Genomic DNA, 13143 nt, shown 5'->3' with positions numbered 1-13143 from the left:
CTTTAGGGGCGCCTGGGTGGCTCAGTGGGTTAAGCCTCTGCCTTCGGCTCAGGTCATGATCTCAGGGTTCTGGGATCGAGCCCCGCATCGGGCTCTCTGCTCAGCAGGGGGCCTGCATCCTCCTCTTTCTCTCTCTGCCTGCCTCTCTGCCTACTTGTGATCTCTGTCTGTCAAATAAATAAATAAAATCTTTAAAAATAGCAGCTTTAATAATGTCTCTAAATATTCCAAAGCAGCGAAATCCTGAGGACTTTCTATGGTGTCTGTGTCAGCCACCATATTCTTTAAGCAGATTGAGGAGTTTTTTTCATGACTCGTCAAAGATTACTTCTGTAATCAGTGATAAATATACACAGTAACTGACCAAAGTTCCTTCTTTACAGGATGCAGTTCATTCATAATCTTAATCCATCATTAGTTCTATGCTTAGGAAGTGCTCAGCTTTCCACCTGTGACCACTGGCCATGCATGTTCTGCACAGTGGGTAAGAGCACGCCATGTTCCTTCCTCATATATAGACAGATCATCTGCTGTCATATTTCTAACATCTAGCAAAAGTCTGTAACTTTCCCTTGGGATTGATCTTGTGTAGGGGTCCAAAAAAATTTGTTCCAATATCTAAAAATGTAACCCTTCCAGGTATAACTAAGCTGTAGTATTTCTAAATTCCAACCTTTTTGCCCAGGGTTTTTAGCAAAGGTAAAGGTAAAGTGATAAACATCTTTAACGTTTATTGTGTCCTTAAGCTCTTGTTTAGTTTTGGCAAAAGAGCTGAACTATCACCTTGGCCCTGTCATGTCATCTTCAGATTCCCCCTCCCCCTTCCCCTGTTTGATAAATTCACCTTGAGTAGCTGCCTGAAATTGTCTTGAGGATGCCTCACTGATACTAATAGAGTCCATGTTAAATCATTAAAAAACTGTGGAATTCAATCAACTCCATCTTGTTTTCTCCTTGTGGGACTTCTGGTCTATAGAGTGAGTCTGGGTTTTGCAGGAAGTCATCTGCTAGATTTCACTCATTCTGTATTAAGCAGTATAATATGTAGCAGTTCTTTCACCAGCCTGAATAAATGCCATGACTGGAGGACTTTGTTTTTCTAAGACAGTTTAAGCCTATGCTCACTTGGCTCACTTTTCTAAGACAGTTTAAGCCTGTGATCTGTGGGTCTGAGGCTCCCCACCCACTGCTGTCCTCCTTTCTGTTGCCAGCTCTGCAGGTCCAAGCCACCGACGACTTCCAATTTAAAAGATGTCAGAAAACCACTATCCTTGCTGCTACTCTACATGTAGTTTTCTGATAGACTTTCAATCTGGGTTATGGAGCCAAGCAGTTATTTTTCATAATACTTTTCCACCAACAGGTGGCACTAATAATTCCCCTTACTTTTCTTCTTCTTTTTTTTCTTTTCTTTTCTTCTTTTTTTTACTTTTCTTCTTCTTTTTTTTAAATTCCCCTTACTTTAATAGAACCGCAGTAATAAGGTTTATGTGGCCTTTAGAACATATATTTTGCACTTTTTGAGTTGCTGCATCCAATATTTATGATGAAGTCTTTAGCATATTACCTTTCTCTTGGATTGCCAGCTCACAGTTCCAGTCTCTTTCATTCTTGGTCTGAATACTTTGGCTCTCCAACAAAACAAGATGAACAGAAGTTTTAAGAAAAACACATGGCCATTTGTTGAGGTCCCTTTCCATGGAAGAAAGGATGACAGTGTTGACTGCCTGGGCTGGAGATGGGAACTCAATTTTGAACAAATTTATTCAGCATTTATTGCAGAGCTACTCCATGCAGAGTACTGTTCTATGTATTCTGAGACCTAGATCCTACTCTCAAAGCTTACACTCTGAGACAAAACAGGCACACAAAGTAAATGTGAGCTCTATAACCATTTTCAATGTACAGTACATGTATAGGATTGTATTAACAGAAGAGTGAGCAAAATACTCTGAGTGCATATGGGTGCAATTTATTATCTCTGTTTTAAAGATGAGAATACAGAGGCATGGAGAGGCTAAGTAACTAGGAGTGTGGGTGGTTTGCTGAAGCATATTCATTTTTCTGCTCCCAAAATAAAAACATCGTGTGAACTACAACTATTTTTCCAAAGCCAGGAAAGTGGAAGACTTGCGTCTGCCTCCCTCCATAGAAGCGAGCATAGCAGAGTTTTTATTAAAACTAAGCAATGAGGAACTGGGTGCCCCAGTCTTACAGGGACAGGTCTTCTTTTATGTGTAGTTAAACCTCCTCATTCTATCACTCAGACAAGGGTTCTGTGAAGGAAAACCATAACTCTGACTCCCTTGGGAAGCGCAGCATACTCAGAGGAGTAGCACAGCTTACCTGGGAATCATGAGCCCCCTTGAGAGGCCAAGTGGTATGAAGTGTAAAATCTGCCACTGTGGGCCATTGGGCATGTAATACTCAGACCTCAGTTTCTTTTCATGCAAAATAGGAGCAATGGTACCTACTTCATGGGAGTATTGGGACAATTAAATAAGATGATGAAAAATGCTTGGTGGCAACCACCACAAGGGCTACCCTCTCCCAGTGCTTCCTTTGTGCACTCTGCCTGGTAACTAGGACATGCTTGGTTAATGGAGCAGTTTATACTTATTACTGTTACTTAGCTCATCTACTCAATTTTATTGCTCTGCAAATCACCACTTCCCTTCTCCTTCTCCAGCCACACTCTAAGCCTTTGACCCCAGACGCTTCCCTGTTCTATGTCCTCCCCTAAGTCCTCAATTCTCCTGTCTCCTGACACCAGATGATCAGTGTTCCACAATAGTTTGCAAACATTTCAAATCCAAGTAGTTCGATCCTTGTGTTCTCTTGAAAAATATTCCAGTACTCAAAATTTTAGCTTTTGGTTTATAAATAAAAGTTTATCTAGTTTGTCCTTAAGCCTTGTGCTTTTAGAGTATGATCTCAATATTGTGGGGTGATTAGAAAGGATGAATGCCAAAACCACTGGGCTTTCTACAGAGTTAAAGAATGGTATAATTTTGCGAAATAGAGGAAATACGCATTTGAATGGGATTTAAAAACCTATTACTCACTTCCCTTTCTTTCCTGCAGAGATTACTGAGAACATTAAGTAACAGTTTGTGATTGAGTCAGCATCACTCACTGGACTGTTAGTCATTAAGTGTGCTCTGAAAGTAGTGCCTTCCAGGACTGCTTAGTTGAGTATGGCCGGCCTAGCAACCACATGGATGTGGGGCCTGGGAAAGCTCACCCAAGAGACTAAAGGGAATGTTGACACATTCAAAGTGCAGAGTTCCTTTGGGGTAATCTGATCACTGACTAAAAATGCGGTGGTATTGAGAAATTGTGGTTTTAGGTGTAATACTTGTATTTTTGAAGATTTTATTTTATTTTTATTTTTTAAAGATTTTACTTATTTGACAGAGAGAGAGAGAGAGAAAGAGAGAATGAGCACATAAGCAGGGGGAGTGGCAGGCAGAGGGAGAGGAAGAAGCAGGCTCTCCACTGAGCGGGAAGCCTGATGCAGGGCTGGATCCCAGGACCCTGGGATCAATGACCTGAACTGAAGGCAGACACTTAACTGACTGACCCAGCCACCCTATTATTTTAATTTTTTTAATTTAAATTCAATTAATTAACATATAGTATATTACTAGTTTCAGAGGTAGAGGTCAGTAATTCATCAGTCTTGTATAGTACCCAGTGCTCATTACATCACATACCCTTCTTTATTTTAGAGAGAAAGCGAGAGAGAGAGAGAGAGAGAGAGAGCGCGCGCGAGCGCACACACATGTGGAGGGGAGGGACAGAATGAGAGGGAGAAAGAAACCCAAGCAGACTCTATGCTGAGCATGAAGCCCAGTGGCGGGTTTGCTCTCACAACCCTGAGATGAGACCTGAGCTGAAACCAAGAGTTGGATGCCCAACTGACTGTGCTACCCAGATGCTCCTGTAGCTATATTTTAAAAAACAGTTGTTATCTTTGAAAGATAAACAGTGAAATTTGAATTAATAAAATTATATGATGCTTGAATTTTGCCTCAAAATAACATAGTTCAGGGGTGCCTGGCTGGCTTAGTCCATAGAGCAAGGAACTCTTGATCTCAGGGTTGTGAGTTCAAGCCCAGTGTTGGGCATGGAGCCTATTTAAATAATAATCTAGTTCAGAGTGAGGGGGTAAGTGAGGGATATGGTTGGAAAAAGGTTGACCGTATCTGAGAATTGTTAAAGCTGGTGATAGGTACATGGCAGTTCCTTATATTCTTCTATTTTTGTATGATTTTGAAATTTTCTATGATAAATGAGATCTTAGGTGCATGGTCCCAAGCAGGGCTTGAAAGGCCCATCTCTGAGTAGCAGTGGGTAAGCTTTAGTACAAAGACCAAGAGCCATTCTGTGGTGGTTCAAAAACTTTTAGGCTGGCGCAGCAATCCTCAGTGAGCTTTCAATGGTGTCGGGTAATGTCTTTAGGTCGCCTGTTGGTGAACATGCCGTCCATGCCCAGTGAATACTGAATGAGTAAATGAAGGCAAAGAGGCCCAAAGCCCTGACCCTCTTCTTATCTTTGCAGCGGAGCCCAGGGGGAGTATGCTGGGCTGGCCACTATCCGAGCTTACTTCGACGGGAAAGGAGAGGGACACAGGACAGTGAGTATGGACAGGTGGTGGTTGCTTACCACTGGGTGGCAGTGGGTCCAACCCTCAGCATCCTCTTTGTTCTGTGGTACACTCCCTCTGAGCCTTCTTGTAAGCAGCTGGGGAACATACAATCAAGAAACAGATTTCTTTGAACTGGCCATTATGGTCCTTACCCCAGGATATTTCACGGGACCATTTTAAGGGAAAACATTTGGAGATAAAGGTTTTTGCTCAAACCCAGTGTGTAAAAGTCAGCCAGTTTTTAGATTCTTCATTGCAAAATACAGGCAACTAACTAGCCATAAACAATCTTCTCATTTTAATAAAACCAGAAATGGACTGAGATTGGGCCACTACCTACTGTACCCCACTTACTTGGGCCCCCAGAACAAGCCTGACACCCTTTTCTCTAACTCTCCTGGAAGCAAAGGAAGGAAAAGGAAAAGACAGGAATGTTACAATTCCAGGTCTTAGGCCTAGACAAAGAGCAGAGACCAAGCTTTAATTGTTCTGTAACTCCTACTGTGACTAGGCACAATTCTGCTTTCTGTATGCTCAAAAAATTTTTATCAAGGGGTGCCTGGCTGGCTCAGTTGATGAGCCAGCTGAGGCTCAGTGACTCTTTTTTTTTTTTTTTTTTTAAGGATTTTATTTATTTATTTGACAGAGACAGAGGAGGAACCACAAGCAGGGGGAGTGGGAGAGGGAGAAGAAGACTTCCTGCTGAGCAGGGAGCCCAATGTGGGGCTCGATTCCAGGACCCTGGGACCATGACCCGAGCCAAAGGCAAATGCTTAACTGACTAAGCCACCCAGGTGCCCCAGAGCGTATGACTCTTAATCTCCGAGTTGTGAGTTCGAGCCCCACATTGGATGTACACATTGCTTAAAAAAGTACGGGGAGAGGGAGAGAGAGAATCCTGAACAGGTTCCATGTCCAGCACGGAACCCAACGTGGAACTCGATCCCATGACCCCAAGATCATGACCTGAGCCGAAATTTAACTGAGCGACCCACCCAGGCAGCCCATAAATAAATTTTTAATTAAATATTTACTGAATAAGTTAATTCCCTATTGAGAATTGTCATCTCTAAGCAGCAGAAGAAGACATGGAGCAGAATTTATGGTTCTGCTTCAGTTTTTGCTTTGAGTATGAGAGTCTAGTCTCTAGGGTCCAGATTGCTCTTGGAGCCTGTATAGGGACTGGCAGAGGTGCTAGTGGGCTTGACTGGACTCCACTAATCCCCAGAGGCAGTGCTTGTGGCAGTTATCTGAACTTTGCTTCCAAGTGTGGTGAAAGGGACTGTGTTTTAGGGAGGTCTTCATTTTGGTGATGACCAGCACTAAGCTAGAACTTCCACTGAGTTGTAGACATGGGCTGTCCACATGAGCTGTAGACTGAGCTCCCTCTTAGAGGGAGCAGTGGGTAGGGGTTGGGAGCAGGACAAAAGTGACTGCCCATCTCAGGAGAGTTAGAGAAAAGGGTGCCAGGCTTGTTCTGGCGACCCAAGTAAGTGGGATACAGTAGGTAGTGGCCCAATCTCAGCCCATTTCTGTTTTTATTAAAACTAGATTATTCATGGCTAGTTGCCTATATTTTGCAATGAAGGATCTAAAAAGTTTTATACCTCTCTTTCAAAAAAGGAGGGAAGAAAGAACATTTTCTTCCTCCTTCTGTTTATTTATCCTGATTCCACAGGTGTGTTTTCCCAGGCCTTTACCCTAGTTGGGCAGTAAGTAGAACTGATTTTCAAAGAATTTTGAAAAAGAGGACATTCATTAATTGAGCAATTATTCAATACTGGTCATATACAAGGTACTGTGTGTACCAGTCCAGAGTTACATCAAGTCATAACTCAGATAGACACAGTCCCTGATATACCAGTTTGGTTTTTTTCACTTGGGTTCTCTAGTAGTTTTGAATTCTTTCATTTTCTTTTTTTCTCTTTCTTTGTTTTTTTTTTTTAAGATTTTATTTATTTATTTGACAGGGAGAGAGAGAGCATAATCGGGGGGCGGGAGAGGGAGAAGCTGGGAGCGTGATGCGGGACTCAATCCAAGACCCTGGGAAGGCAAACACTTAACCTACTGAGCCACCCAGGCACCCTGAATTCTTCAATTTTCTAAGCAAGGGTTAGTTTAGAATTACTATTATTCTTTAGCATCATAAAGGAAATACTGAAGCTCCTGTTGTTCAGGGAAAGGATGCCATATGACTGACATTAAAAGTCCCCCATCTGTTTTTCCTCTGTGGCTTCCTCAAACTGAGATAGCCACTAGAACTCCCCCTTGTTATACTTGTCAACCACAAGGTATCTGGGAATCCTGGGAAGGGATCCATTCATCCAATGTGACCACGTTGCCTCCTTTGCCTCACCCCCCTCCTTCCCAGAGGTTTTATAGAGAGGCCTGGGAGATCTACACTCTGGTGCTTATGGAAGGCAAGTGATGAGCCTGCCTTCTAATAACTAAGAGCCAGCTGACATACACTTTCTGTCTACTCCATGATGCTTCCCACCCCTCATTGTTTCCTAGTTCTCCAGTGTGACACCAGGAAGTATCTGTGAATGTTCAGGAGTTGGTGACCAAACCAGAAAGGTCAAGGAGAAAGGATGAAAGAACTTTTGATTGCACCTGGGCGGAGATCTTGGACTCATAGATTTCTTTCTTGCGCCTTTCCCCTCTATGTGTTTTTCAGTCCTTCCTTCTCTCTGTCCCCTGTGTGTGACATTTCTTCTTTCACCATTGTCTACACTGTTATCACCATGTGTCCTTGTTCCATTCTGAAGGGTAGAGGGGAGCTAGGTGCAGCAGTTTGGGGAGGGCTCTGGGAGGGAGAGGCAGGGAAGGCCACTCAGAGCTTATAGAAATACAGAATTCTTAAGTTTGGAAATGTTAGCATCCTTTCTAGATTAAAGATTTTAATTAAAGCCAATGTTTTCAGTTGGAAAAGAAGAAAATGACTTATTGCTCAAATAATCAAGGATTTTTCCACATCAGAGAAGTCCAAGGCAGCTGCTACTGCACAATAGACTCTAATGGAATCCAGTAAAATATATCCTTCTTTTTTGAAAAGGAGTGTGGGGAAATCATGTGCCTCAGAACCTCCCAGGTTCCTGATGGTTCTCTTATTTCAAGCTGTTGGGTAGTTATTTTCACATTTGCTCTTAGGTTAAATTTCAGAGGTTCCTAAAATGCAACAGCCAAATTCCTTGTTTACCAGTTTAATTTGGGGGAATATAAATTTATTTAACAAATACTTACCAAGCACTCTCCAAAGCCTTTATAATTAATAATTCAACTTGTTAGTCAAATATTAACTTAGATTTGCTGATCAGAGATGAGATTCTTATACAAAGGGAAAATACTAACCCCTAGAAAACACCAAAAACCACTCCCTGCCCACAAATGTATATGGGAGTATTTTCGCTTCCCAACTGCCTGAGATGAAATAGTAGACTTTGGTTGTTAGATTTTATTAGTGATAAGAAATTTATTTCCCTTACAAAGGAACACTGCTCCTTAATCCCTCACTCATTCAGCAAGTGTTAGAGGATGAGCTCTAGGTTGGGTCTATACACCAGGTACATTGGGGAGTTGGAAGAACATAGTATCCACCTAAATGGGCATGAATGCACCAAAGAGGAATGTTTTGTATAAACTAAAGCATCAAATCTGGGTCCTATTTTTCCTATGTTCCTTGTGACCCCATAATTTTAAAGTGAGAGAAAATTACCATTAAAAGTTTCCCCCCCAAAATTATTAAATAAAGTTTCCTATTTCCACATAGAAAACCAGAAATATATAACAGCAACATGTAAGTGAGTCATTGACAAAACCGCTGAGACTTTTTTCTTTCTGCTGCCTTATGTCAGGATATGTATTAGTTTCCTGTGGTGGCTGTAACAAATCCTCACAAACTTAGTGACTTGAAAAAACAAAAAATTATTTTCTCACTTACGGAGTCCAGGAGACTAAAACTGGATTTCCCTCGGCTGAAGTCAAGGTGTTGGCAAGGCTACCTCCTTCTGGAGGATTCGGGAGAGAATCTGTTTCTTTGCCTCTCTGGAGGGCTCCTGCATTCCTTGGCTTGGGGCCCCTATCTGCCATCTCTCCATCCTCCCATTCATTCATGAAATTTTCTACTTACTTCATAGTCAAACCTCCCTCTGCTTCCCTCTGCTGAGAATACTGGGGAATATATTTAGGGCCCAGCTGATAACCCAGATTTCAAGATCCATAATTTCTCCTCTGAAGAACCTGATTTAATCAGTCACAAAGCCCATTTTGCCCTGAGGTAACATCCACAGATTCTGGGGATCAGGTCTGGACATTTTAGGGGATCTATTATTCAGCTTACCACAGGACAGTTGACATTTTTACCTTGATTTTTTTTTTTTCAGCAGAACTTCACTGGTACAAATTCTTAATTTAGGCCTTTAACCAATATTTTATTTTCATTCAAAAATTTTTAACTTGAGTAAATTGACTATATTAATTTTTCATATTTGCCTTTTCCTTCTTGATCAATGTTCTGCCCAGAAGATGTCCTTTTATCCAAAGATTCTGTGGTAGAATAAAAATACTCCATGGGAATGGACAAGTGACTTTGGTTGAGAAATTAAAGGAAGTCAATAGAGTAGGGAATCATTTAAACTAGAAAAAGGATTTGAGGACACCCTGCATAATCAGCGTGAGACCAGTAACCATTCAAAAGAGGCACAAATGTTCTGTCAACAGAAAAGTGACAGTTTGCCTTTGTGCATGCACATTTTTCTTCAGTAGACAGCTTTGATGTTTTTGAGGAAACAGCTGTAAGCCAAGTTTCCCCTTCATAAGCCCATTTCCATAATGCCCATCCATTTCTCTTCAAGAGGTTGCAGTGATGGTTCTGGGATTTAGAAACGGGAGGATTATTTTCAGGGTGATCATTGCTTCTCCTGCTGCTTTCCATTGGGAAAAACTCTTTGATGCACTTTCCTGTAGTGCAGCGTCATCTCATCTACCCAAGGATGTGTGTTTGCTTGCTACCATGTGATTTGTAGGAGGAAATGAAATTGATTTAAATCTGGGAATTCTAAAATTGTACCCACCATCCACCTTCTGTAAGAATTCAGCTCATCTTTAAAGGCTAGCTTGGGCTCTAGCTCTGGAAACCCTTTCCCTTTCCCTCTTCTGCTTGAAGTGACACCCCCTTATTCTGAGTTCCTGTGGCCCCTGTTTATACATTTGCCAGCATTGTGCATGAACACATGGCATGCTTTCATTCTCACCTTATGATTTGTGTGACAACTAACAATTCATTGCACAGATTAAGCATCCAGTAAATGCTGACATAACTGATGTATCAGCACTGGAAGACCTTGGAGTTATCTCTGCCATTGTCATCTCTCCTGGATCTCAGCAAAGCCATGCAGAGCACTGAAGCTGTGATTTGGGCACTTGGGTCCTAGAGTTAAACTTTCAACATCATGTTCTTATAAGATGCCTTCTTTCTACATGTTATAACTGTGACAAGGTCGCAGTAAGCCTGGGTCTGGTTTTCACTATGCTGAAATAAGGGAGGAGAGTACTAATATTACACAAGTCTTTAAAGAGCAATATTTGTGGATTCAAAGGCAGACTCCTCTTTCAGACATTGTTTTACACTACAATAATACTGAAATCATAGCAGATTTTAAGGCAGTAGTGACCAGCTTAAATAAAGCATGTGGTGCCGATTTAATCTGTATTCCAAGCGTTTGTAGGACTTTCCTGCCATGAGTAGCCTGGTGATGATTTTTTCTCCTTCCTTTTCATTCCTAAGGTTTGCCTTATTCCAAAATCAGCACATGGGACCAATCCCGCAAGTGCTCACATGGCAGGCATGAAGATTCAGCCTGTGGAGGTGGATAAATACGGGAATATTGACACAGCTCACCTCAAGGCCATGGTACCCGTCTTCCACTAAACAGATGGGCGAGGTCTGGGTTGGGAAGAGGTGGTGGGAGAAGGGACTGAATGGTTTATATCAATGTTATCTTTCTTTGCATTTTAATTAAAAGACTGCAGTTCCTCCTCTGAATGGGTCTGGGTAAAATGGTGTAAAATCAGAAAACCTAACCATCTCCATTAGAAAAATAAAAAGCAACATTCACATTTTTGGTCCATAATAAAACCGAACATAGTCTACTTCTTCCTTCACTAACCAGGAGAAGGTCCTTTAAACTGAAATACCATCCTCTTAATGCATATGTAAGAAACTGAATGAATTATTCATGGTCATAGTAAGGCGACTCCTTGCAGGGCCTGCCTGCCTCCTCCTTCCTGCCCAACCTTCCCCCGTTTTCCCCATTAATAATCAAACTAGCGGTCACAGTTTATTCTCAATCTTTGTGTTGGGAATTAAAACATCAATGTAGATTTTGGAAATGTGTGTGACTGTCCCAGCCATTACCTGCTGAAATTCGGGCAGCATTCCATCTCCTTCCTGCAACATCAACCCCCACTCCCAACCTCCCAACCTCCAGGAAGAGGTTGCCTAGCAACCGTATCTGCTTTCCACTGGTGGACTGGAGGCTGCATCTTTAAGAGGGAAGGAAATCAGTTGAATAGCAATGTGATTTTGTCAGGATTACTAGGCATGGAGACTGAGAACTTCATGTAACTGCCTTCAAAGGAAGCTGGAAACATATAGCATTGCTTGTCTCTCCCATCCATCCCCCCTTCCAGAGCCCCACAAAGTTTTTACCAACAGATATTTTGGGGTAGTAGTTGTAATTACTAAGTTTCCCCAATATAGGACATGACCTTTAAAAAAATTTTTTTTTTTCATTTCCACATAAGCGCGCTCTGACTCACTGGCCAGAACAACAGGAATGTGCTTTTTATATATGTTTGCTTTCTGTGAAAAGGAAATGTGAGGGAGATTTCTTTTTATCAGAGCAGAACACTCCTTATGGGAATTCTAATTTCAACAGAATGAGAGGGAAATGGAATAGGGGTGGATATGGCAAGATGAGCAGAGAGAGATTAACTGTGAGAACAGACATGTCTGGAACCAAAAAGATCTGAAATAATTATTCAGATGACTAAAACCAAGGAAAACCTTGGGGAGTTGAGCCTAAAATACCCAAAAATCTTTCTTCTTCTTTTTTAAAATATTTTATTTATTTATTTGAGAGAGAGAGAGAATGAGAGAGAGAGAGTATGAGGAGGGTCAGAGGGAGAAGCAGACTCCCTGCCGAGTCCCTGATGTGGGACTCAATCCCAGAACTCCAGGATCATGACCTGAGCTGAAGGCAGTTGCTTAAACAACTAAGCCACCCAGGCGCCCCCACCCAAAAATCTTTCTAATAGTCTTTTAGGTCTTGATCTTGGAGACCTAACCTAAAGGCATTTTGTTATTTCTTTGGAATGACTTAAGAAAAGGCTAATGGCTGTGAATTGTTATTGCCATGGTACTTTGAGAAAATTCCAGAAATGGAAAGTCCAAGATTTCATCTTTCCTAATCCTGTAAAGTAAAAAAGAAAGGGTTTGGCCAATAAACTGTCTTCCCTCTGCTCTTTTCTATCCCACAGGTGGATAAACACAAGGAGAACCTGGCAGCAATCATGATTACATACCCATCCACCAATGGAGTGTTTGAAGAGAACATTGGTGACGTGTGTGACCTGATCCACCAACACGGAGGACAGGTCTATCTAGACGGGGCAAATATGAATGCACAGGTAGGCAACACAAAGAGGGACTCCCTGGGAAAATGGTTAAGTCAGAAAAAGATATTTTCCTCTGACTTCTTGACAATTGTCTTAAAACATGATACTGAATTCAGAACTGTGGTTGACTTTATTGCCAATTTCAAGCAAAGTGCTTCAATTTCTCTGAGGTTAGATTGGAAGGAGGTGATAGTGGAGTTTGGGAGGAGATAAAGAGAGCAACAGGATACAGGGAATGAACTGAATGTCCTTAGTTCATCAGAAGTTGGGATCTCTCTCGGGTTGCTACTGGTAAGAAGGTCGCTTGACTCCCAGCCTATGGGAGTTCAGACCCAAGTTCTGGCCACTCTGGATGTTGATCTCCCACAATATCCCTTGACAATGAACAAACCATTAATCTGGCTTCAACTTTTTCAGTGTAAAGTGGCTGAAGAGTTCTATCCCTGAAGGGCCAATCCTGATTACTTATGTGGGGCATGTGTGTGTGTGTGTGTGTGTGTGTGTGTGTGTGTGTGTGTGTGTGTGTTAGAGTGAGAGAGGGAGGGAGGGTTGGATAAGGTTCTGTGTAATATACACCCCTGAGCAAATGCTGTAGGGGCATTGGAGCAGAGGATGTCATGATCTTTCTTGGTCATTGTTTGTTGTTGTGATTGTGGGTTGGTTTTGTTTTTTGTTCATTTTTGGTTTCGGTTTGTTTTACTTAGCCATTTCAAATTCTTCCTGCTTTTCTTTACTTCTGTCTGATTGCTTCTGTAAGTGTGGTCCAGGGATTGTTTGTTGCTTCACTAGCATTAATGCATGCTTCATCTTTGGC

General features: G+C 41.8%; 1 protein-coding gene across 1 annotated transcript in view; it reads left to right on the top strand.

The window, feature by feature from the left end:
• The window catches only part of GLDC (glycine decarboxylase), a 93172-nt gene that overhangs the window by 58746 nt on the left and 21283 nt on the right, over nt 1-13143 (top strand). Inside the window, exons 16-18 of the mRNA XM_080819871.1 lie at nt 4565-4640; nt 10438-10563; nt 12192-12341. Of these exons, the coding sequence (XP_080675997.1) occupies nt 4565-4640; nt 10438-10563; nt 12192-12341 (352 nt within the window). The remainder of the gene's footprint in view (nt 1-4564; nt 4641-10437; nt 10564-12191; nt 12342-13143) is intronic.

Source organism: Martes martes (assembly GCF_963455335.1).
Source record: "Martes martes genome assembly, chromosome: 12".
In the NCBI taxonomy this organism is placed as follows: Eukaryota; Metazoa; Chordata; class Mammalia; order Carnivora; family Mustelidae; genus Martes; species Martes martes.
Note: the sequence above shows the minus strand (reverse complement) of the source record. Positions and strands in the feature narration are given on the sequence as shown.